Source organism: Equus caballus, chromosome 17, assembly GCF_041296265.1.
Source record: "Equus caballus isolate H_3958 breed thoroughbred chromosome 17, TB-T2T, whole genome shotgun sequence".
NCBI lineage: Eukaryota > Metazoa > Chordata > Mammalia > Perissodactyla > Equidae > Equus > Equus caballus.
This window is the reverse complement of record NC_091700.1, coordinates 42121452-42146249: the sequence shown is the minus strand read 5'-3', so window position 1 is coordinate 42146249 and position 24798 is coordinate 42121452. Positions and strand designations below refer to the sequence as shown.

General features: G+C 35.8%; 1 protein-coding gene across 9 annotated transcripts in view; it reads left to right on the top strand.

Annotated features, from left to right (window-relative positions):
- Window positions 1-3962: 3962 nt before the first annotated feature.
- The window catches only part of SETDB2 (SET domain bifurcated histone lysine methyltransferase 2), a 46205-nt gene continuing 25369 nt past the window's right edge, over window positions 3963-24798 (top strand). Inside the window, exons 1-6 of one of the 9 annotated variants that reach the window (XM_023621577.2) lie at window positions 4114-4653; window positions 10270-10628; window positions 15630-15697; window positions 17753-17878; window positions 18887-18952; window positions 21793-21889. In XM_023621577.2, coding sequence (XP_023477345.1) covers window positions 17773-17878; window positions 18887-18952; window positions 21793-21889 — 269 coding nt within the window. In that variant the 5' untranslated portion in view covers window positions 4114-4653; window positions 10270-10628; window positions 15630-15697; window positions 17753-17772. Of the gene's footprint in view, window positions 4654-10269; window positions 10629-15629; window positions 15698-17752; window positions 17879-18886; window positions 18953-21792; window positions 21890-24798 lie in introns of all 9 variants that reach the window. The other 8 variants (XM_070239267.1, XM_070239269.1, XM_023621576.2 and 5 more) reach the window with 8 other exon arrangements.

Genomic DNA, 24798 nt, shown 5'->3' with positions numbered 1-24798 from the left:
GCTACAGATTACACAATTGGGCAAAAGAGAGAGGCAAGAATTTGAAATTTTTTAACAAGATATTTTTAAAGATTTTATTTTTCCTTTTTCTCCCCAAAGCCCCCTGGTACATAGTTGTATATTTTAGTTGTGGGTCCTTCTAGTTGTGGAATGTGGGACGCCGCCTCAGCATGGCCTGACGAACTGTGCCATGTCGGAACCCAGGATCCGAACCGGCAAAACCCTGGGCCTCCGAAGCAGAGCGTGTGAGCTTAACCACTCTGCCACGGGGCCGCCCTGAATTTGAAGTTTTAAATCTGTGCCACTCAGAAGATGCCTATACCATTAATTGAGACAGAAAATACAAAAGAGGAGGGAGAGTTATATACAGACTAATCAAGTCTGTCCAAAAAGCTGTGAGAAATGTGTGTTAAGTGCTCAAGAAAGCAGCACTTGACATAGAATTAGGGCTCATTTGCACGAAAATGATAGTTTAAGCAGCAGGAACAAATGAGATTACAAAAAAGAAGTTACAGTAAAGGTAAAATTTTCCTGTTTCAATGCCTCATTTTTTTTTTTTGGTGAGGAAGATTCACCCTGAGCTAACATCTATTGCCAATCTTCCCCATTTATTTTGCTTGAGGAAAATCAGCCCTGAGCTAACATTTGTGCCAGTCTTCCTCTATTTTGTACATGGGATACCGCCACAGTGAGGCTGATGAGTAGAGTAGGTCTGCGCCAGCGATCCAAACCCGTGAACCTGGGCCACTGAAGCGAGCACGTGGAAATTTAACCACTCAACCATGAGCCAGCCTCTCAGTGTATCCATTTTTTTTAAAAAAGCCAAATATATAATACTTTAAACATTTTCTCCTTTAAGTGAAATAATCTTAACATCTGTTATAATCAGTCTGTTTATCTCACAAGCAATTTCAGTAGTTAATGGGCATCCTCATGATTCAGGCATTTAATCAATTTCACTGATTAGCTGAACACCACAAACTGCAGTGGTCATTTTGATCTCTACATAGTTTTAACTCTTTTTTTTTTTTAGTCATATTGTTTAATTTATTCCCATAATGGACTACATTGGTTAGAGACTAGAAAAGTGATGGCAAAGTGAACTAAATTAATGAGGAATATAGAAACAATTCTGAAAATTAATATCAAAATGTTCTCAGAATGTGACATTTATATGATCAAAATTATTACAAAGCACAGCAAAGTATTTCTAGTACTTCAAAAATAATTTTAAAAAGAGGAATGATTAGGGCCAGCCCGGTGGGGCAGTGGTTAAGTTTGCACGTTCTGCTTCGGTGGCCTGGGGTTCACTGGTGCGGATCCTGGGTGAGGACATGACACCACTTGGCAAGTCATGCTGTGGTAGGCATCCCACATAAAAAAATGGAGGCAGATGGGCATGGATTTTAGCTTAGGACCAGTCTTTCTCAGCAAAAACAGGAGGATTGGCAGCAGATGTTAGCTCAGGGCTAGTCTTCCTCAAAAAATAAAAAAAAAACAAAGAGGAATGATTATTATTTGCAATTTGGTTGTTCAGTTACTGAGGGGGGGATATATCACATTTTAAATGTGTTTTTTTAATAAAGTGCTTATAATTACACTAAAATCTTCATTTATATAATCATTTAGATTTTTAAAGTACCAAATGCAATAATTCCAAACAGGTTCCGAGAGCAATTTTTGTTGATTTTTTTACGCTGAATTAGAGAAACAGATTTTAATTTGCCATTCTGTCACAAAACACCACATTCATTTAAAAGATGTTCATCAAATTTTTTCTGTTATAATTAAACAGCATCCATCATTTGATATCAGGAAAAAATTAAATTTGTATACATTATGAAATTGCAATGAAAAATAATCTTTAACACACCAATCTAAGTTAAAACCATTTTAACTTAACATTGTTGATGCAAAAGTGATATTTTAAAACATTCCACAGGATCTTCAGATTATATATTATGAAATCTAAAAAACAGTTCTTCAAAGAAAAATCTGAAGATATTTATCTAATTACTTAAAAATTACTTATTTACTTTAAATTACAGAACGTACTCATGCCATATAGTAAATTTAAAGTTGCAGTATTTTGATTTTAAGTTGTGTTAAAGAGAAACTAGAAAACCAATAAATTTTCTTCAGCAGAAGAGACCTAAGGCACTGATAAGTTTGGTATTCATTTACTGAGATTGTATACTTTCAAGAAAAAATGGCAAATAGAGTATTATTATTTGAGGGTTCATCTTCATTACCTAAATTTCTCTCTAGTAAGATCTCACAAAAGGATTATGAACTTTTCCTTAATATTATTTCTGTTTGTATTATTTGTAAATTGGAAGCAACAAATAAATTTCACTCAAACACAATGAAAATGAAGTTTTCCAGAAAGCAGGTTAAAAACTTATTTTTCAGTTAGGTTAAAAAAATGTATACCCATACCTCCCAATTATGGCTTTATTTTATTTATTCATTTAACAATTATACTTTTGAATATATGCCAGGCACTATTATATGGGAACGCTATACAAAGGTTTTAGCAAACATTTACTGAGCAGCTACTATGTGTTATTGGTGTTTCTTAGCCACTGATCTGTTACTTTATGAAAGCAGGTACTAACATGCATGTTAGCCATCAACTCAACACTAAATTAATAATTGAACTCTTGCAACTTAGGTTGTATAAGACACGTGGATTAAAAAGCAAATTTTAAAAAGAAAATTAAGTTTTGATCATTCAATTATGTTACTGTTGTTTTCTTTGGTACTCTTGCCACAAAACTTGGTACTGTTGCCTCGGTTGGATCATCAGTTAACCTTGAATAACTGAAAACCAAACTAAAGGCAATAAGATAAGTATCTTTGCTTTCTTCCCACGTGTCCAAACTGCTAAGGCAAATCACAAAATACTAGCCTTTTATGGGCCAGATTTTCGGTTCCGATAAATATCCCCCTCAAATGAAAGACAATGCGTGCTTTCTACTCCGATTTAAACAGATAATGAGGAAGAGGAAAAGAAGGTAATTCCTGTCTCCTTCCTCCCACCCCAAAAAGAGCTCAGAAGATGCTTCCCCCTACAAATGCTTTCCCTCCCGCTGCCCCATGACCAAGCAGATGAACCAACCAAGCACATCAAGACAGACCAGATATTTCTCATCTTCAGCAGATCATAACCAGGGAAACCAAGATCTGACAAAATTCCTCCTTCACTTCCACTGTTTCTGCAAACACCACCACTTTCTAGCTTTTAAAAGAGACCACTGCAGGAATGTTGGCTGCACACTAATGAATAAAACCGCCCAAACGGAGAACCCGCCGCCCACTACCACCAAAGGATGGCACTAGTCACAGGGTAACTACCGAGAAGAGCAAACACTTCAGCAGCCGCTCCCTCATTAACGACACAAAATGAAGACGTCTCTTTCGAACCTGAGGATAGTAGTGAGGCATCTCCCTCTCTCCCCGTCCCTTACCAGCCTTGTTCCTTCCTAAATCAGGCAGTCCATCAGCCAACTTCCTTTGTCAGTAATTAGGGCTTGATGGTCAGAATCTTTCCGAGACAAAGATGATTGGAATAGCTCCCAGGTACCCAAGGAATCAGTGTTAAGGCATTAGAGCCCCCACCAAGCCTACACAATGACAACCAAACCAAAGCGTGGCCTCCCCGCCCCTCCCATTCGTCGCTCTCCCGAGCAAGAGCTGAGACTCAGGCCAGGAAAAGCCCTCCCTTTCAAACAAGCAAGAACGCGCCGGGTCGGCTCCCTCAGGACCCGTCTACACCTTGAGGTACTAAGTAAGCTTTCAATAGCCAAGCTCAGTCCCAGCCACACACAAGATGGCAGCCAAGCACCTACCGGAGGAAACAGCTGCACCACCACTCCAGCGATGCCGGCCACTCGACCGCGGATGTCTCCATTGGCGCAGCCAGGGCGCGCGAGACAACCCGAGAGCGCTGGCAGCCAATCGGAAGGAGGCGCGCTCCGGCGCCACCGCGTTGCCGGCGGTACGCGCGCAGGGCCTTTGAGGCGTGGACCCAGTGGGGTATACAACCAATGGGCTCCCGGCCAGGTGATGGAAGTCGTCGGTGTCCGACTCCTCCCATTTAGGGTTCGTGTTAGGTAGGCCTGGACTTTAGAAATTGGGGGGTGCACACTCCCTGGCTGAGGCGAGGTGGAACAGTTGTTGCTGAGGTGAGATCTAGTACATGGTGAAGTAGGTCCCGGCCAGGGGACACTTGGGGCCGTGGGCTGTCGGTGGCGTGGAGTCGGAGAGGAGCCCGGCCCGCGGGGAAATCCAGCCTGTCCTACGGAGCGGGCGGAGGACAGCCGTCAGGTCCGGCGGGCGGCTTGGAAAACGCAGTGGAGCCCGTGAAGCCGAGGCACGGCCTTGGGTTGCCCCGCGACGGCTCCTCCGGCCCAGGACCTTGCAACCTCCCTTCTCCTTTCACTCACGTGCAGTCCCGGGCTGGAGAATTGATCGCGGGCGCACTGAGTTCTCAACCCCCATTTCGGTCTCAGTCTCCCGGTGGACACCTTAATATGAGGTGACTGCTCAGCAGCTGGGAACCAGAGGCTATAAAAAGGGCTGTAGGAAATGGACTGCAGTATAAAATCCAGAAGCAGAACTTGAAGGTCTAACCACTGACCCATTTCGCAGGTAAGACTGCACACGCCCTAAATAAGCAAAATCATTTATCCAGGGTCATGTAGTTGAGATCAGATCCTAAGAGCTTCTGACCTTGCTTAACCACAACCCAACAACTTCTTACCCAATAAGAAATTAAATAAAATAAGCAGCAGTATATAACTGTACCATTCGGCATGTGGAAGCCCACAGCAAGTTCTGTATGTATTAATGAATGAGGCCAAGAAAAGAGGTAACTTTGAGGCGGTAGAGTGGAATAATCAAAAACCATGGGCTCTGAAACCAGACTGCCTGGTTCCTTATTTTTTGTCTCTGCCACTTACAGTGTGACATGCTTTAGCTTCTTCATTGGAAAAACTGGCATGCTGATTTATCCCCTTTGATCGTTATGCAGATTAATAAGAATTTGTGAAGTGTTCAGAAGCGCGCCTGACACGTAGTTTAGACTCGGTAAACGTCCCTTACTGTCATCCTAATTAAAGAACAGAGAAGAAATGGTCACAGTTTCATAAGAGCCTATTTTTAAAAACGAAAAAGAACCGTAAATTGAAGTGAAACAGACCGACTCCTTCTCTGCCAAAATGAAAAAGTGAGAAGGGGAAAAAATGAACAAACTTAAAAATCCCTGTTGTGCTCCAAAATATTAACACTGGTTGTCTCTGGATGATGAGATTATGAGTGATTTAAATTTTCTTCTTTATGCTTTATTATATTTTGCAATTTTTTTCAGAGAACATGTTTTTACTTTTTTAAGTTCAGTTACTTTTAAATTTTCAGAAGCGATGGAGGACACTGGTGAGGCCCTCTTTAAAAAGAAGCTCTTACCAACCATGTTTATATGTTGTAGGTGGAAGTGTAAATTGGTAGAACCTTTCTGGAAAGCATTTTGGCAATGTGCTCCAGGAGACTTTAAGATAGACAATCCTTTTTTGAAAATTGTATACTTAAATTTTAAATTCAGCACACTTTTACATTCTGCTACAAAATTAGAACCTTACAGATAGAGAGCATAATTCACCATCCCTGAGTCGTGTCCCCCCTGTCCCCCCCACACATACCAAAGACTTGGGTGCAGAGCCTTCAAGTCTTTGTTTTATGTTTATATGTACTCTATATGTGCATATATGCATTCGTGATTTTTTTTTAAATGGAAATGGTGTCATACTATGTAATTTTGGAACTTTATTCACTTGAGTGTTTTTGCAGCGTGTCCATGTTATTTATATCTCATTTTGTTGTTTACAGCTCATTTTTTTTATCTGCTGGATAGTGTTCCAGTGTATGGCTGAATTGTTCTGTTAATGTAAAATATATTTCTTTGTCTCTTTTTCATATTAAATTCTATTTTGTGTGACATGTACTATATAGCATGTTTTATTTACTGTCCTCCTCTTGATGGACATTAGGTTTCTTCCAGTTTTTCACCTTAGAAACAATGCTGCAAGGGAAATCCTTGTATATGTTTTCTTGTGCACATGTGGTATCTCAAGGACATATATTTAAAAGTGGAATTGTTTGGTTTTAAGTTATGAACATTTTTAATTTTAATAGGTCTTGCCAAATTTGCCTCTAAAATACTTCTGCTAATTTATACATCCCACAAGTTGTTAATGAAATTTCAATTTCCCTACAATCTAGACCAACCAAGATACTATCATCTTACTTTTTGCATATCTGATGGATGAAAATGATACTCATTTAAAAAAATTTTTCATTCTCTGATTATTAGTAAGGTTGCAGTATCTAGTCATATGTTTATTAACCTATAACTTATGTAAATTTTTATAATTTCTTTTAAAAATTACCCACTTTTCTATTGAGTCATCTTTTTCTTAATGATTTAAGGAGTTCTTTATATGTCCTGTATACCATGTACCTGTATAATTTTACCAAATTTCTTCACTGTCTATGGCTATGTCCCCTTTTTGTTACTGTTGTTAAAATATGTTACAAACATTTTCTCTCAACTGTTTGCTTGGCTTTTAACTTTATTTTATTTTTGTTAGTTTCTGTTTATTCTGCAATGGCTTTTTCTCTTTTTTACAATCTTTAGGTCTCTTTATTTTACTGCATCTCTCTAAGACTTCCAGTACCATATTGAATAAGAGCAGCGGTGGCAAGTGTCCTCATCCTGAGCTCACTTTAATGAAAATGCTTCTAATGTTTCCTCATTGAGTATGATGTTTGCTGCTAGGTTTTAGTAGTCATTATCAGGTTAAAGAAGTTCTCTCTTATTCCTAGTTTGCTAAGTGTTCCCCCTCTTACCTCCTCCCCAGAATAGTTGTTGACTTCTATTGAATTTTTTTGTTTTGTTTTTCTGCGTCTGAGAGGATAGTTTTCCTCCATTTATCTATTAATGTAGCAATTTACATTGATAAACTTTCCTATGTTAAACCTTTGGGTATTCCTGGGTTACACCCTACATTGGTAATATACTTTTACTCTTGATAAAAATGTAAGAATAACAATGTTTTTGCATATTGAAGTATATGGAAAGGCCATTTTAAATCTGATTTGGCCTAAAACTTCTTTTTCCAAAACCGGACTGACTTATGGCCCCCCAGACGTGCATTGTACATCTGCTTCAAACATTTCCCCAAAGCACAGAATGCGCTCTTTAAAGATAGAGATGAATGTCTCCCTTTCTCTGAAGCCTATACCAGCACTTCTTTGAAGATAAGCTCTTCTTCCCAGAGAGCCAAGGTCAAGTTGACCTGGTATGTACGTGCTAAACTGCAGGAGGACATCTCCTTGTCACTTTGGGGGAAAAAATTGTTTTCCTGTTATGCTTGATGTATGTTCTTTGTTCTGAAACGATATGTAACCATGCTGTAAACCACACTTCTCTGGGGTGCTTTCTTCTCTGGGGAAGATAATGCTTCTGGGCTAGTCCTCAGCGTTGGCTCATTAAATATCAATCACTATCACTCTTTCTTATCTATAGATTGGTTATTGATTGTTTGCATCGACGCTCTACTGCTTTATATTTTTACATACTATTTCTGCTTCTCTACCCAGAAGTGCTTTTGGCCTTGAGTTTCTTACCCAAGGTGTCAAGGTTTTACTAATCATAAAAAAAGAGTTCAAAGCTTCCCATATTTTTCCTGCTTTGAAACTGTTTTGTGTACTATAGAAGTTATTCATTCCTTGAAAGTTTTGTAGAATTCATCTATAAAACTTTATGAACCTGGTGTACTGGGAGTAAGAGGTGGGGATGTGTGGCATGCAGCTCTTAAGATCTTTAACTGTTGTTTTAATTTCTTTTTATTAACATAAAAATATTTTTTATCTTCTTTTATTAAGATTTTAATAAGGATAATAATTTATCCCTCTAATTGGGATTTTTACTTCTTGAGCCTATTTGGTATTAAGTCAATCATTTCCATGAGATATTCATGGTGAATTGTTCTGTCACTGTAAAATATTTCTCTTTGTTTATTGGTTTTCATATTAAATTCTATTTTCTTTGATATGAATGTTTCTTCCTGTGTTTGCTAGTATGTCTTTTTTCATGTCCCTTCATTTCAACCTTTAGATGATATTTTGTGATTTAATTGGGTCTCTTATTTTAAAATATCATAGCTAGGTTTTGCTTGCAATCCAATCTGAGAGTCTGTCCTTTATTAAGTAAGATGAACATATTCACTTTTTTTGTGATTATTAACATGTTTGGCCTTTTTCTTCTCATCTTATTTACCATGCTTCTCTTTGTATCTTTTGTATGTTATTTTTCCATTTCTCTTTTTGAGGTAAGCCCAAGTTTTCTTTGTTCTACCTGTTTTCTTTTTAATGGACTACCTTTACGTTTTCAACCCAGTTTTTAAGTTTATGTTTTCCTAACAAAGTCTAAACTTAGTTAGTATTGATATCCTTCCTATGAAGAAGAACTTAGTAGTATGCTTCTACTTTACTTTCTCTGATCTTGTGACAATCCCCTTCCATCCCCCCTTCAAAAAAGAACATAATTTCCCATGGTTGTATCTTCTAGCATTTTTGTTTCATTTGTTATTAAAACCCATTTTTAGGCTGTATTTATCTAGCATTACTGTGTGTTACTCATTTATTTGCTCACTATTGCTTCTTGTACCTCAGTACTTCCTTCTAGGTTAGTTTTTATTCACGAAGTACTTCTTTACTTCTTTCAGAGAGTCTCTGAGTGGCTCTTTGAATGTCTGTAAAAGTCTCTTTTTTTACTCTCGGCATTGACAGATAGCTTGGCTAAAATAGTATTCTGGGTTCAGACTTAATCTTCCATTAATGTTTTGCATCGGGCATTTCTTTCTTTCTTTCTTCTTCTTCCTCTTTTTTTTTTTGGTGAGGAAGATTGGCCCAGAGCGAACATGTGTTGCCAATCTTCCTCTATTGGTGAGCTTGTTAAGTCTCTTTCGTGGTGTAGCTTTCCTCAGATGTTTGATGACTCTCGGTTGTGGACTCTTCTCCTCTGAGAAGGCTGGCTCTTCCTTTGCCATGTTGTGATGGTGATTGGCATTATCTCTGCAGCTTCCCATCTGTTTCCTTTCCCCAGAGAGTTCTCACAGACTTGGTACATAGAGAATTCCTTTTTTGTTTTCAGCATGACTATATATTTTTAATTTTAAAAAAATCTTCTAGGGGGCTGGCTCTGTGGTATGGTGGTTAAGTTCAGCATGCTCCACCTCAGTCGCCTGGGTTTGTGGGTTCGCACCTTGGGTGCAGTTCTTCACCACTCATCAGCCATGCTGAGGCCGTGATCCACGTATAAAGTGGAGGAAGGTTGGCACAGATGTTAGTTCAGGACTCATCTTCCTCAGCTAAAAAACAAAAAAGAACTTCTAACATTTCTGTGGATGTGGTGTGGGAATGGGAGAAGAATTTATCATATGTTGACTAACATCTTGAGACTGAAAATTGTTGATCTCTTTTTGACCTGTTAGTTCCACCTCTAGGTGTATATCTTAAGGAAATAATCAGAGATATATATAAAGTATATTCCAGCATTAATTATTATACTGGAAAAATACAAACAATCTAAATGTCCAATATAGTGTTTTATTTACAGTACTAATTAATCATTTATTAAAATTTAATTATTAAAATTCGTTAGTGTACTTTAATATATGGATTATTAACCAAAGTACATTATACAGCCACCTAAAAGTCATAGAAAAATATTAGTGATGGGGGAAAGTGCAGGACATGTTATCAATGAAAGATTATAAAAACTTATATATACTAAAATCCAAATTTTGTTTTAAAAGTATATATTGAAAGAAAAATAATAATAATTGCTAGAATTTATTGGGTCTTTTGTATATGCCAGGCACTATTCTAAGTGTTTGTCTTATTCTCACAACAATCCTTTGAGGTAGTTAGCATTATTATCCTCATTTTAAAAGCTTTTATAAAGTATTTATAAAATGGGGATAGTTTATGTTAATTAACAAATATATTAAATATGAATGATTCTTAATTTCTCTGTAATTTTCCTAATTTTGATATTTTATACATTTTCCCAGTTCATATGTATTCTCTTTTCATAATAGTTCATGCTGTTTTAAAAGATAGAGTTATTGTTGTAAGAATCTCTTTTTTTCCTTATATATTTTATTCTTTACAAATATGTCCCATTCTTTATTGTTTTCCTTACAGAGTACATTCATGGACCAAAAGATGAAGTTGGTATTTATTTTTAAAAAGATATTGTCAATGAACTGATATGACTATAAATATTCATTTGATAAAGATGCATGGACTTGTCATTAGTTTGGACTAGTGGTCATTTCTGAAAGTTTCTTCAACCACAATTTCTATTTGAAAATTGAAGTATCAAAGAATATTTGGTTTAGAATGGTATAATGATGTATTTTCTTTGAGGACTGCGAATTTCATAGAGACCACAGTTGGATCCCAGTTATATTCTCCAATCAAAGTGATTCACTCCTTTAATGAAGTTAATTTTGAAGAGTTTTATGTTTATAAACAACGCCAAAAGATGGGAGAAAGAAATGGTAGGTTGAAAAAACCATTCTTAAACTTTGTGTTTAAAAGTATATAGACTACTTAATGAAATTGAATTGTGGAATTTTCAAGGTTTTTCATTGCAAGCGACTTTTCTGAATTAAAAGGAGTTAAGGGTTTATTCTCATGTAGCCAACAATTTTGACTGTTTATAATTAATTGTGTATCTAATGCTAAGTCAGTACTTTAACGTACTTTTAAAAAATATTCTTTATTTCTTAGAAAACTTTTCAATTTACATAGAAATTGAGAGTTCCCATATTCCCTGCCCCAAGTTTATAAGTTTTGCCTATAATTAACATCTTAACATTTGGCTGCTACATTTGTTACAGTTAATGAACCATTATTGACACATTATTATTAACTAAAATCCATAGCTTATTCATATTTCCTTAGTTTTTACCTGATTTTTTTTTCTGTTCCAGGATTCCATACAGGATACCACATTACATTTACTCATCATGTCTCCTAAGGGTCCTCTTGAATGTGACGGTTTCTCAAACGTTGCTTGATTTTTATTTTGTAGGATTTTGTATTCAAGTATTTTGTAGGATGCCCCTCTATTGGAATTATTGACTGAATTTTTCTCATGATTGGACTGGGGTTATGGGTTTTTGGGAGGGAGAGATAAAGTACCAGTTTTACCACATTATATCAAGCGTTCATGTTATCAACATGGTTTCTCATTTTTTGATGTCGAGCTTGCTGACATAGTGTAATCTGGTTTCTCCACTATAAATTACTCTCCCCCCGCCCTTCCCTGCTGTACTCTGACAGGAATTCTCTATGCACTCCCGCATAAGGAGTGGGGCATTTATGTTCCCTCTCCTTGAGAACAGACTACCTGCACTAATTATGGAATTCTTCTGCAAGGAAGATTTGTCTCCTTTCCCTCATTTATGTGTTTATTCAGTATTTATGTCAGTATGTGATCATGGATACTTATTTTATAATTTGGGTTATAGTTCAGTACTGTTTTATTTTGTAACTCATATTGTCCCAGATTGGCCATTGGAACCTCTTTCACTTGGCTGTGTCCCTTTGAAGTACCCTCATTAATATAGGTTGTTTTTGTTTTATTTTGTTATTTTTGTTATTTAGCACTTCTTTATTTTCTGGTTAGAGGATGCTCCAGACTCATCTTGTATATTTCCTGTCCCAGTCCTAGAATCAGCCATTTCTTGAATGAGCCTGGTTCGTTTTGCTAAAGAATGCTATTAGAAACCAAGATCTGGATAACAGGTGTGCTTGTTGCTACGCGATGTCGTTGCTTATAGGCCCTCTCAGCTGTCAGAACAAGGAAATATATGTATACTAACCTGTATATACACATATCCATAAATATTTCTATATGTAACCATCTGTACTCTATATTAAGCTAAATATGAATTTATACTGATGTTTCCAAGTATAATCTGTCACCACATAGATCATTCTAGCCTACTCTCCTTGCTTATCGGTAAACTCCCACTCCCACAATGAGAAACGTGGTTCCCACTGTTATCCAGTTACTTAATTGTTTGTTTTCAGTATATACGTCTAGCAGTATCAGAAAGGTAAACTTACTCCCAGGTAGAAAACTTCAGTGCTTGTTCACAGTTCCTTTTACTTTTAGTCTTTCGGACTCCACTTATTTCCAAAGTTATTTAGGTCAGCACGTTTTCTACCCAATCCTTCAGTGAAGTTGTGTATACATTTGTAATACAGTCTCTTGTCACAATCTGCATTCCTTCCTGGGATCCTGACCTTTTAAATGATATTTTAAAATTTGCATACATTAGTATTCACTCTTTCTGCTTTATGACAAATGCATAATGTCATGTATCTACCATGGCCGTATCATACAGAATAGTTTCACCACCCTTTAATATACTTGTAATGTATGGATTGTTATACAGATCATAGTGTGGTAGTCTCCCCTTATCCATGGTTTCGCTTTTCGTGGTTTCAGTTACCTGCAGTCAACCATGGCCCGAAAATATTAAATGGAAAATTCCAGAAAATAAACAATTCATAAGTTTTAAAGTGCATGCTGTTCTGAATAGCATGATGAAATCTTGCGCCATCCCACTCTGTCTCGCCTGGGACATGAATCATCCCTTTGTCCAGTGTATTAACAGTGTATACGCCACTCATCCACTAGTCACTTTAGTAGCCATCTCAACTGCTGTGGTATCACAGTGCTTGTGTTCAGGTAACCCTTATTTTACTTAATAATGGCCCCAAAGCACATGAATAGTGATGCTGGCAATTTGGATATGCCAAGGAGAAGTTATTGTTGTTAATCTCTTACTGTGCCTAATTTATAAATTAAACTTTATCTTTAGATATGCATGTATAGGAAAAAACATTGTATATATGGGGTTTGCTACTATCTGTGGTTTCAGGCATCCACTGGGGGTCTTGGAACATATCCCCTGTGGATAAGGGGGTACTGCTGTACTGATTTCACTGGGACATTATCTAGGCCAGTGGTTCTCAAACTTTCTTTTGATCTCAGGACTACTTTATATTCTTAAAAGTATTTAAAACCTCTAACAGCTTTTGTTTATGTGGATAATATCTGTTCATATTTACTGTATTAGAAACTGAGAATCTTCAAAAATGTTAATTGTCTCATTTTTTAATAGTAAACCCAACATGTTAACGTAAGTTACATGTTTGTGAGAAATAACTATTTTCTGAAACAAAAAAAATTAGAAGAACATTGTTTTAAATTTTTACAAATCTCTTTAATAGTTGGGTTAATAGACGAGAGACTCTCATATCTGCTTCTACATTCAATCTGTTGTGATATGGTGCTTTGGTTGGGATGTATAAAGAAAATGAAGCTTCACCCAGACAAGAAATTGGAAAAAGGAAAAATATTTTAATAGCCTTTCAGATAATTGTGAATATTTTTCTTTCATACAACTACAAAACTCAACAAGTAGTCATTCCTTCAAGGTTAGTCATAATGTGGAATCTGAACTCTTATCAGTGAGGTTTTTTACACTCTGTTACATTAAAATATGTCTGTCTTGCACTTTGAATGGGTCTTTTACACATGTATGATTTTATAACATCATGCATTGGCCACTTGGAAAATACTGGTTCAGTGAATATGCAAATTTTCCAAATATTGATACATTTCATCATATAATATTTAAAAAATCACATTTGTTAATATTGCTGCCAATCTCATCAAAATGTGACTAATTATTGAGAAGCTGTCAAGCTTATCATGGCAGATGCAAAGTTTCCAAATTTCTAGTTTTAACTTTGTAGCTTGAATTTTATCATTAGCAACAAGTGCTGTCAGTTCTGTCCTTCAAGTGATAAGCTCACTTTGTTCATTTTTGAGAAAATGTGTGCAAAACACCCAAGTCTGAAAAACCTTAATTTTTATTAGTGGTTCTTTTAAGTAGAAATGGTTTTCCATGAAAAAAAAAAAAAGGCAGCTTGTTTAGCTTACAACTCACACAATCTCACCAAGTGCTTTTCCTTAGCCATTGTACTGTGGTAATCATATATGTTGCTTTATCCAGGACATTTTTAAGTGAGAGTGGTGGTGAAGAATACAGTGACTTACTGGTAGTTTGGTGCCACTGCCTTGATTCGTGCTAAGACACCAACACTCTTACTTACCAATGATTTTGTGCCATCACTTAATGTTAATACAGGAAGAAAAAGGGCAAATAATGTCTTAGCATTACTCTTAAAATAGTTTGACATAGTGTATTCTCTGAAAGGATTTGGGGACCCTCAAGGGTCCATAGAGCACACTTTGTGGATCATAGGCTCAAATATGTCTTAGAGATCCTCTAGACCGATGCCCTGAAGCTCCTGAAAAGATAGAGAGATACATATATTTCTGTGTACCTAGGTCATTATCCATGTATGTAGTAAGTACTCCATAAATATTCATCTATTAAATGAATTCAGATTAGTGTGATTCATGAGCATTGCCTGTTTACAAAGAATGTCTGTCTCAAATGAGATGTGGAGACACATAGTGTAAATATATAATTTAGTTATCTTCCTTCTTTACAAAGCTGCTATACTTCTTGCTTCATGATTATATTCTTACAATAAAGAGTCATATCTAGCTAAGTGAGGGAGCAAGAACAGTGGAGTTACCAGATGGTGTTCTGTATTTCTGGAGGCAAGTAGCAGCAATATTAATATACTGATTTGATTTCCAATTCAAGTACCTGCTCATGTACTCTTTGTAAATGTCTTCTAGTAAAATATACTGAAATATTTCCAGTTTTAAATTACAACCCTGAGCATGCATGTAATGCACAAAGAAGTAAAGAAAAGGAGCAAGAAACCAAAATTGTTTACATTTTAGTAACCATCTCTGCGGTCTACAGTTGAAATGAAATCACTCAAATATTTCTTCTTATGATATTCATTTAGCCTCTTTGTTCAAAAAAGTTAGTAACTGGATCTGTTAATCTCATTTATCAGATATGTTGGTTATCTCTCTTCTTACTTAATATTAGTGTGGTTAAAAGTTTCTATAACAAGAAGACAAAAATGATCAAGAGGGAAGACATGAGGAAGAAGAGCCATTTAAATATGAGAATGAAATCTAGCAGTATGAGATAATAAGGATGTCATAAGGAGTAATATGTTAAAAACCTAGAACAAGTAAATATGAATCGCTTAGTTACATTCATTTATTGTACAAGCAGATATTTTCATTGTTTTCTCATTGGCTTTATTTTCTTAAATTATATTACCAGTATTCTCTTTATTAATCCATTCCAAGACTAAGCATTCACCCTGTTCACTTTTTAAATAACTCATTTTTGGTGTCATGTCTTGACATTTCTAACAGTTTTAAATGATAGTCACTGAAAAACAAAAATTTACTTAAGTTCTGATTGCTTTCTTTCAGCATCACTGTTTATTTTCTCAGGCCAGGAGAATTGTGTATGATTCTGGAAGATTATAATGCTACCAAAAGCTATTTCTAAACACCTTTCAACATCCTTCCCCTCTAGATGTCCACCTCAAATAAAGACAAATCCCTAGTGTGAAGTATTGACTCATATCCATGAAAAGAAACATGGTAACAATAATCAATTAATTGCTTTCATAAATAGTTTTGCCTAAATGCAATGATCTTTGTTGTTATCTCTCAGTGAAAAACTTAATGATTCTAAGGATTTGGGGAAGGCCTTGCTTCACAAAATATTTTCCCCACTTAGCTGAATGATCTCTAAAATTCCTCAATTAAAGATTAATTCCTTTTGCCTAAGACTATATTCCCTGTTAAATTATATACAGTAATTTCTTGCTAACTGCCATGTGCTTATCTGCATATCAACTCCATGAGGCAGATGCTGGTATTATTCCCATTTTACAGATATGGTCACACAGCTATTAAGTAGCAATACTGGAATTCAAACCCAAATACATCAGAACTGCAAAGCCCAGATTGTTAATCACCACTCCTGTTCTTCCATTGACTCCCGAGGTGCTACTCTCCTGGGGTTCCCTTCCACCTGTTTGTTCCTTCTCGGTCTCCCTGGTTTCCTTTCTCTTGTACTTGTTCTTTATTTGTTGATGTCGTACAGAAGACCCTCTTCATTCTACATTCTCCCTAATCACATTTATTCTGTGTCTTCAGCAAGCATTTGTATGCTGTTAACTCCACAATTTGTGTATCTGGACCGGATATTACTCTGGAGCCTGTGTTTACAGTTTACTTGCCCTACTTGAATTTCTCTCTGGTCTCTCTACCTTTATTCCCTGTCTCAGTGAATATCATTACTATAATTATTGTTATCTGAGTCAGACACTTAGAAATCATTCTTGACTCCTCCCTCTTCCCACTGCTACCTGAATCACACCATAAGATGCTTAAACTTCTTGAGTGGCCCCTCATAGCCTTCCATATAAAAATGAAGTTGCTTAGCGTGGCACACAAGGCCATCCATGTCAGGGCCCCTGCCTACCTCTGAAGCATCATTCCTCATCCCTTTTGTCCTCTCACATTGCATTTGTTTCAAATATTGAAACTCGTATGAACTGTGCTGTGGGGAATTAAAAGTAGGCTTAGTCTTGTGTAGTACACATTGAGCCAGAGGGTTAACAGGGAAACAATGTTCCTCCTGAGGGCTGGTGGCGTGGTGGCGGCAACCCTAATTAGCCAGAGATACCCTTTGGGTAAGGTGACTTTGCCAGGGAGAGTTAGGATTCTGAGACCTAAGTCTCTTACGAAGATTCTCACTCCATTGCCAAACTTGTGCGTTATGGGTTTAATTTTTATTAAGAAAGATGTATTTTTGTAAACATACTGAGGTCTCTTCTCATTAATCCAATGGTTTCTCAAGTGACCTTTCTCAAGTGCAGTTATTATTATGTGCCCTCCTTTGCTTAAGGCCCTCTTAATTAATTTTAAACATACATCGATTTTAACATTTTATAAATAAATCGTGTTTAACATTTTAGATATTTTTGTTAGTTTTAAAGATGGTAAAGTGTGAGATTTGGCTTTTGCCAATTTTAGTTGCCTTTGTCATACTTCTGTTTTCAGCTTCAAAAGAATTATTTCTCTAGGAAATGTTTGATTAAGGTGTTAGCTTGCTGGGTGTCTGAAATGTTGGCTAATCTGTATAACTTTATTTATAAAACCTTTAAGCATTATTTTGCTTCATGTAGCCATTAAAAAGTTAGTATAAAAGACATTTTAAAAAGCTTTATTGTTGGACATTTAGTTATTTCAGCAGTTGTTGAGATGTTTCATTCTGAAAACATCTACTTCTATACTCAGTAGATGTTATATCCCTGAAACTTTTAAAATGGATGTGTGTGTGTACATATGCCCACTACCACCTAAAATGAAGTCATTCCTTCTGTTTTCCAGTTAAGAAGTAGTGTCACTAAAGTTTTCAACATGTTTCTTAAATTAGCAGAAATAAGTGAGACACTTAGATCATATTCTTTGTTTCTTGTTCTTTGTAAAGAAAGAATGACCAAAATCTTTTTCCTCAAGGAAAGCGCTAGACCAATTAAATCTTGATTTTATTTAGAAACCAAATGGCTTTCTGTAACATGAGCCTTGGGGAAATTATAGTCTATTTCTAATGAGCTCTTGGGCCATTCACTTTTTTTATTTTAGGTGATGCAAAAACTTTCTGGATGGAGCTGGAAGATGATGGAAAAGTGGACTTCATATTTGAACAAGTGCAAAATGTGCTGCAGTCACTGAAACAAAAGATCAAAGATGGGTCTGCCACAAATAAAGGTTTCAAGCAATAAAAACTTTCAATATGTTTAATGCTAAATATTACCCACTAGCAATAGTGTATAATTCTATTTCCAGTATTGTTTGTTTTAAAAGTTAAATAATTTCTTTTGTTTTCTAAGAATCTAGCATCAGGTCTCTTTGCTTTTTCTGTGTGTTCTGCTTCTATAGATACTTTACCGTACCATGGACATTTTGTAAAGCGGGTAAAGATGATTACTTTGAATAATAGCTACTGAATTTATCTCTTTTTATCTTAAGCCAGCTTTTTCCCCCATTTTATCTTTTTTTTCTTTTGTATCTTTCCTTTGTATACTTTGAGGAGTATTGCAGAAGAATTATCTGCCCATTGTACATTTGGTACATATCGAAAATATAGCAAAAATTATCCATTACCCCATCATTCAGAGACAACTAGTATTTTTTAAATATAAAAGTACATATAACTACATTTTGCCTACTTTAAATAGAACTTGTCCTACTAGTCTTCTGCAAGCAAACTTGCCTTCTACATGGGCAATCAATTCATTCATCCAAGTTTTTTTTTTTTCTCTTTCTTTATCTTCAACCCTGGTTGGTTGTAGTCACATAAGACTCATGTGGAAAGCTCCTTTATTCCATCAGAACATGTGATTTTTCAAGCAAATTTTCCCCCAGACCATTCTTAATACTTTCTGGATGTTCTTATAGCATTAATCTATTATGTACTTGTCCAAAAAATTAGTACTACTTTTCATTTTAATATTCCTTCTCATTCCTTTGTGAATCAGATATATCTAGGTTTGAATCCAGTTCTATCACTTCCTAGCTGAATGACCTGGAATAAATAACTTAACCTCTTAGCCTCAGTTTCTTTGTCCCTAGTGCAGATAATCATAAGAACCTCTCTAAGGAGTTGTGAAGATTAACTGAGATAAAGTATATAATTGTTTAGCACGGTAGCTGGCACCATGAATAAAGGTGCTGCTGCTGCTGATTGATTTCATTCTTGTTTCCCTTCCTTAACAGAATACGTTCAAGCAATGATTCTAGTGAATGAAGCAACTATAAGTAAGAATTCAACATTGGTAAAGGGTATGTACATTTCTAATCCCAATCTAGAGAATTTTCTGGTGTTTTCTTGACTTGAAGCAGGCCAGCCTTATTTATGTCAAGTTAACTAAAGATATTTTAAAATAAAATGTGATATCTATGTAGGTAAGTTATACAAATCAGTTTCCCTATTAAATGAAAAGTCCTACCCATCCAGAGATTGGAAATGTATCTCTTCTTCAAGAAAGCTTCTTGTATAAGAAGGGCAAAGAGAATTTGTTGGGTTTTTTTCCCTATCTTCTCCCCAAAGCCCTGCAGTATGTGGTTATATATTCTAGTTGTGAGTGCCTCTGGTTGTGCTATGTGGGATGCCGCCTCAGCATGGCCTGATGAGTGATGCCATGTCCACGCCCAGGGTCTGAACCATTGAAACCCTGGGCTGCCAAAGTGGAGCATGCGAACTTGACCACTTGGCCATGGGGCCGGCCCCAAAGAGAATTCTAAGACTGCAAACCACTGTAAACCCACATTGTGTGAAGAGCAATACTAGAAAGTTACTTTCTAGTGTAGATAAGCTGGTGGAAAATTTTTTCATATTAGACCATCAATCTTCCAGACTCTAAACAAATTCATTTTAGGAGGAATTAATCAAAGATAATGTACCAGGAGTAGAAAAGAAAAATTGAAAGTTATTTTATCAGAATCACTATCCTATAAATCTTAGTCTATTACTAGTTTGCTAAAATGTTGAGCAAGTACAACATTTACTAGATTTTAATTAACACTGCCAGATATTGTCAACAAATTGTGATAATCTTAACTGTCATAATTTGAAGCCTTAAGATTTTATTTTTTTTTATTAAAGATTTTATTTTTTCCTTTTTCTCCCCAAAGCCCCCCGGTACATAGTTGTATATTCTTCGTTGTGTGTCCATCTAGTTGTGGCATGTGGGACGCTGCCTCAGCGTGGTTTGATGAGCAGTGTCATGTCCGCGCCCAGGATTCGAACCAACGAAACACTGGGCTGCCTGCAGCGGAGCGCGCGAACTTAACTGCTCGGCCACGGGGCCAGCCCCGAAGCCTTAAGATTTTAAATCTCTGAAAATGTAGCCTAGCATCATCAGTCTAAACATTTTGTTATTCAAAAGTATTTTCAATTTCAGTAGCTAATCTATAATTTTAGAAGAATAGATTGTTTAAGAAAACAATCTTTTGCATGTAGTATCCTTCAGTAGCACTTGGAATCAACACACTCTTAAGGAATTACATTAGTTTTGCAAGAGACAGGCTTTTAAATGTAGGAGGAGGTAAGAAGAACTAATTCTAAACAAAGTTGTTGTTTTTTTCCTGAAACCATCTGTTTCTCACTCTAAAAGAAAGTAAGTTGAGTTTTCGTTTGGCTCTTTAAAGTAATAATGTCATCAATAGAAAGCTGAATATTATAATTTCATTTTCTACCCAGCTCATCTGAAATGTAGTGAATTTATCAAAATAAAAGAATATGTTTGCCAGTGATGGAGCAGTATTTTTAAGTAAGTAGGCAGTTATGTAATTGACATTGTTGTCAAGTGCACGGATAAAAACTTTCTAGTAATAAGCTTTCATGTTAGTATTTATTTTAAAAAGAATATTGAGACTGAGAGAAACAAAAAGACTTGATGTTGAGGTCAAAACAAGACATCCCAGATCCAGCCTAAACGCCCCAAACCACGAATTACCTTTCTTTTTTTTGTTTGTGTATAACTGTAAAATATTTGCTGTGTCCCCATACAAAGGATTGGATACTGTTTTCTTGAAAGGAATTGTTATTTCCCTTTTACCCCCTTATCTAATGATTAATTTTAAATCTCCATGTTTTTCAGTAAATCTTATTTCTAACTATGCTTCTATAAATATGTTTCATTTATATTTGTGATAAAGATTTATATGATTCATGCAAAGAAATTAGCTGGGAAAAATAAAAAATTCTTAATTAGTTGGTTATTATAGCTCTCTTCAACTATCAAATTTTTAAACTCTCTTTCTTTCCTGGAAAATTAAAGAGGGATATTTGTTTTCAAATTAGCCTAGCCAAGGAGAGACCTTGGATTGTAACTGAAACTATTCTTTTATTTACTTAAACGTTTTTTTCTTTTTAATAACACTGGTCTGCACTAAGGGACCAATGCAAGTTAATAACCTAAGGCAGGATGAGAATCACTTTTTTTCTTAAGGTCCATCAGTGCATAGGAAAAAAAGCATTTAAAAAAGATCTTTAAACCAAACATAGGATAGTCCACCTATCCATTTTTCAAAATAAGGACAGGAAATCTCTGGCTTTTTTCATTAAATACACAGCTTATTTCTATATTGTCATCATGTTAGAGTAAAAATAAATCAAGTAGAAAAAGAAGAGACAAAAACAAGATGAAATTAAGTGCAGAAAGATATAGGAGAGACTAAGAGAAACACTAAAAAACAAATGGAAAGACAAAAAGAGGTACCCAAATACCCCACCCCCCAAAAACAATAGTAGTAGAAGAATGAGAAAACAAAAGATACATAAAGTTTCCATTTTATGACCGTTTACAGAGCCTTTAAGAGTTATGTTATTTTCTGTAAAATAAGCAGAAGTAGGGATACTTGCTCTTCGTCTTAAAAGTTGATTAAAATTCAGATAAAGTTCAGGCCAAACTAGAGTTTCTGCAGTAGGAATCTGTTTTATCCTATCTTCTTTTCTTAATGTTTTTGAAAATATTGACGCCTCATTTTTTGGTTCAGTCTTGAAATCTTAATATGTTTGTAGATTTAAGGGCTAGTCAATAAAGATATTCTTAGATAATACAGTGAATGATTTTTAATTTGGTGTACTTGTTACTCATGTTTCTATTTTTTTCATGTAGATCATACATCTGTGACCCAAAATGAACAGGAAAACAAATCAATTTCATTGCCGTCTACATCCCATGAAGACTCCTTTCCGGAATACTGTACATTTCTGTATGTATATAGGTTAAATTTATTTATGTATGTAAAAGCAAAATGCTTTTGCTCTCAGAAAGAGATTTAATCTTTCTAATCATTTGACATAAGAATAGATAGAATATATAAAAAAGGATTCTTTCCCATCAAAAGCTTTAAAAAAATTGTAAATTTTAGTATTTTATGTAGGATAAAGGCTCATGAGTCCTTTAATAGGTTATTTATTTGTTAATGTCCCTAGGTAATCAAGCCTTTTGATAAAGTTTGGCTTTAGATCCCTTTGTGTATATTATTAATATACTGAAATCTACCATATGGCTATTTATTTTTAACTAGAAATTCTTTTTCTTGAATTATTTGTTTTAAAGTAGAGTATTGAAAAGAGTCAAAAGTATTTCTCTTAGTATCAGTTCAGTTTTTAAATGCATAACAGCTCTAAATTAGTATCAGAAGGTTATGAGAATAGGCTAAATTTTTCTGACCTTTTCTTTCTCTTTTGCCACAAATTCCAGTAAAGATCCTCAGCATAAAGTAGGAAATCTGACACTGATACTTAGTCTTTATTTTTAGTAGGTAAAGCCTGTGCTAAAACTTTCAAGTACTAGTTAAAGGGAAGCTTTTGAAAGTGTTTTGTGCTACGGCAGGGAACAGAATTTCAAAACACCAAAAAGTTTCTAGAGAAAGAAAATTCGTAGGTTTATTGCCTTATTTTGTTTGTCCTTTCAGCTACATATTAAATTGACCAAAAAAATTGTCAGTGTAGACTTATATTTTTTTCTTTTTAGTGTTTTTGAGAGTTGTAGATTGACACTATTACATATGATTTGCATTTACAAGTATTAGAGATGTCCTTACAGTTTGAGTCTAAAAGACTCATAAAACTTACTTTAAAATGCCCTCAGTTGGGGCCGGCCCGGTGGCGCAGCAGTTAAGTGCAGATGTTCCACTTCTCAGTGGCCCAGGGTTCGCTGGTTCGGATCCTGGGTATGGACATGGCACCGCTTGGCAAAAGCCATGCTGTGGTAGGCGTCCCACGTATAAAGTAGAGGAAGATGAGCATGGCTCTTAGCTCAGGGCCAGTCTTCCTCAGCAAAAAGAGGAGGATTGGCAGTAGTTAGCTCAGGGCTAATCTTCCTCAAAAGGAAAAAAAAACATGCTCTCAGACAAAGGTAAGTTCACACTTTTAAAACTCCTTGACTGGCCATTACAGTAGCTTACAAAACAAATTTTTTTTCTAGAAATTCTGACCTCCTGATATATAGCACAAGATTAATCACTGAAAATAATACTGGATAAGACAAGAACAGAGAAAAACCTAAAACCTGGCTGGCTCACTACTAGAGACCTCTTTTCATTACTCTTCAGAAAGAACTGTTCAACCAACCGTGAATTTACTTACCTGTACCGTCGTCCCAGCTACATTTCTCTATCTTACTCACAAGGCCTCATGAGAAATCAAGATTCACTGCTGTAGCATTCAATAGCATTACCAAACTTTATCGAAAAGGAAAATTAAGTTAATTTGTACTTTTCTCCCCTAGTCCATGTTGGCTTTTCAAATCCTAAGTGTTTAAAAACATGCTTGTTTCTCTCTTCTAGAAATTGTTCAGAGATCAATATTAAGCTAACCATTCTGTACTTTGTAGAATGTTACCTTTTTCCCTTTCTTAAAAAATCAGGGCAGCATTTTCCCATTTTTCATTCATATTTGAAGTTTTTTCAAGACCTTGAGATTTAATTTGTTTGGGCTTAGAATCTTAAATATATTTAAATAAACTAGCATTCTAGGATCCCTTTTTAACTATCACAGACTCAGTTCTTTTCATTTTTGTCTAGTCCCTCCAACTTGAGGGCGATACTTATGGATGTAAAAGACAAAGGCAAAATTGTTTTTGAGCTCTTCCTTCTCTCTCGTCAGTTAACCTTATGCTGTCTTTTCCCAAACTGATTGTCTTCTTAGTTCAAACACAGCTTTAAAAATTTTATTGTTGTTTTATTAGCATTTTTGGAAACCTCAGTTCTTAGTGGGTTTGAATCTTTGTGACAACTTTTCTTATAGGTTCACACCAATATTTTGTATTTGTAATTGGTCTTTTTTTCTTTTTTCTTTTTTTTTTTTTTTTAAGATTGGCACCTGGGCTAACAACTGCTGCCAATCTTTCTTTTTTTTTTTTTCAAAGATTGGCACCTGGGCTAACAACTGTTGCCAATCTTTTTTTTTTTTTCCCTCTGCTTTATCTCCCCAAACCCCCTGACCCCGTACACAGTTGTACATCCTAGTTCCATGTCTCTCTAGTTGTGGGATGTGGGATGCCGCCTCAATGTGGCCTGACAAGCGGTGCCGTGTCCGCGCCCAGGATCCGAACCCTGGGCTGCTGCAGCGGAGCGTGCGAACTTAACCACTCGGCCACAGAGCCAGCCTTTTCTTTTTTTCTTTTGTACATACATTCTTTTAAAAATCTGAGCTTCTTAGAGATATTAAATTGGTTTCTCTGTAGCTGCTTTCCCATCTCATTAGAATTATTTGTGATTGTGTAATTAGAACTTCATTTCCTTGGAACCTGCAGTTCTTCTTATGCTGTATTCCTATTCAGAGCCTTTGTCCATGAGGTCATACTTAACGTTGAGTTAAACTTTCTGAAATCTTTTCAGATGAAGGGACATGTCTAATTAGGCTCAGGTTTTCCTTCTTTGCCACTAAGAATTCCAAGGCCACATTTCATTCTTGACCAGAATTATCTTTAATTCCTTTTGTATTTCCTCTGCAGATCATGAGTTTATTACTTGTTTTGCTTTCAGTAGTTAAACTCCTAGAAGGCCAGCAGTCTCATAGGCAGACTGGCAAACTATGTGGCAAATCACTTAAGCCACAGGTTCTCAATCCCAGCTGAATTGCTCAAGAACATACAATTTGTTGATGGAAACAC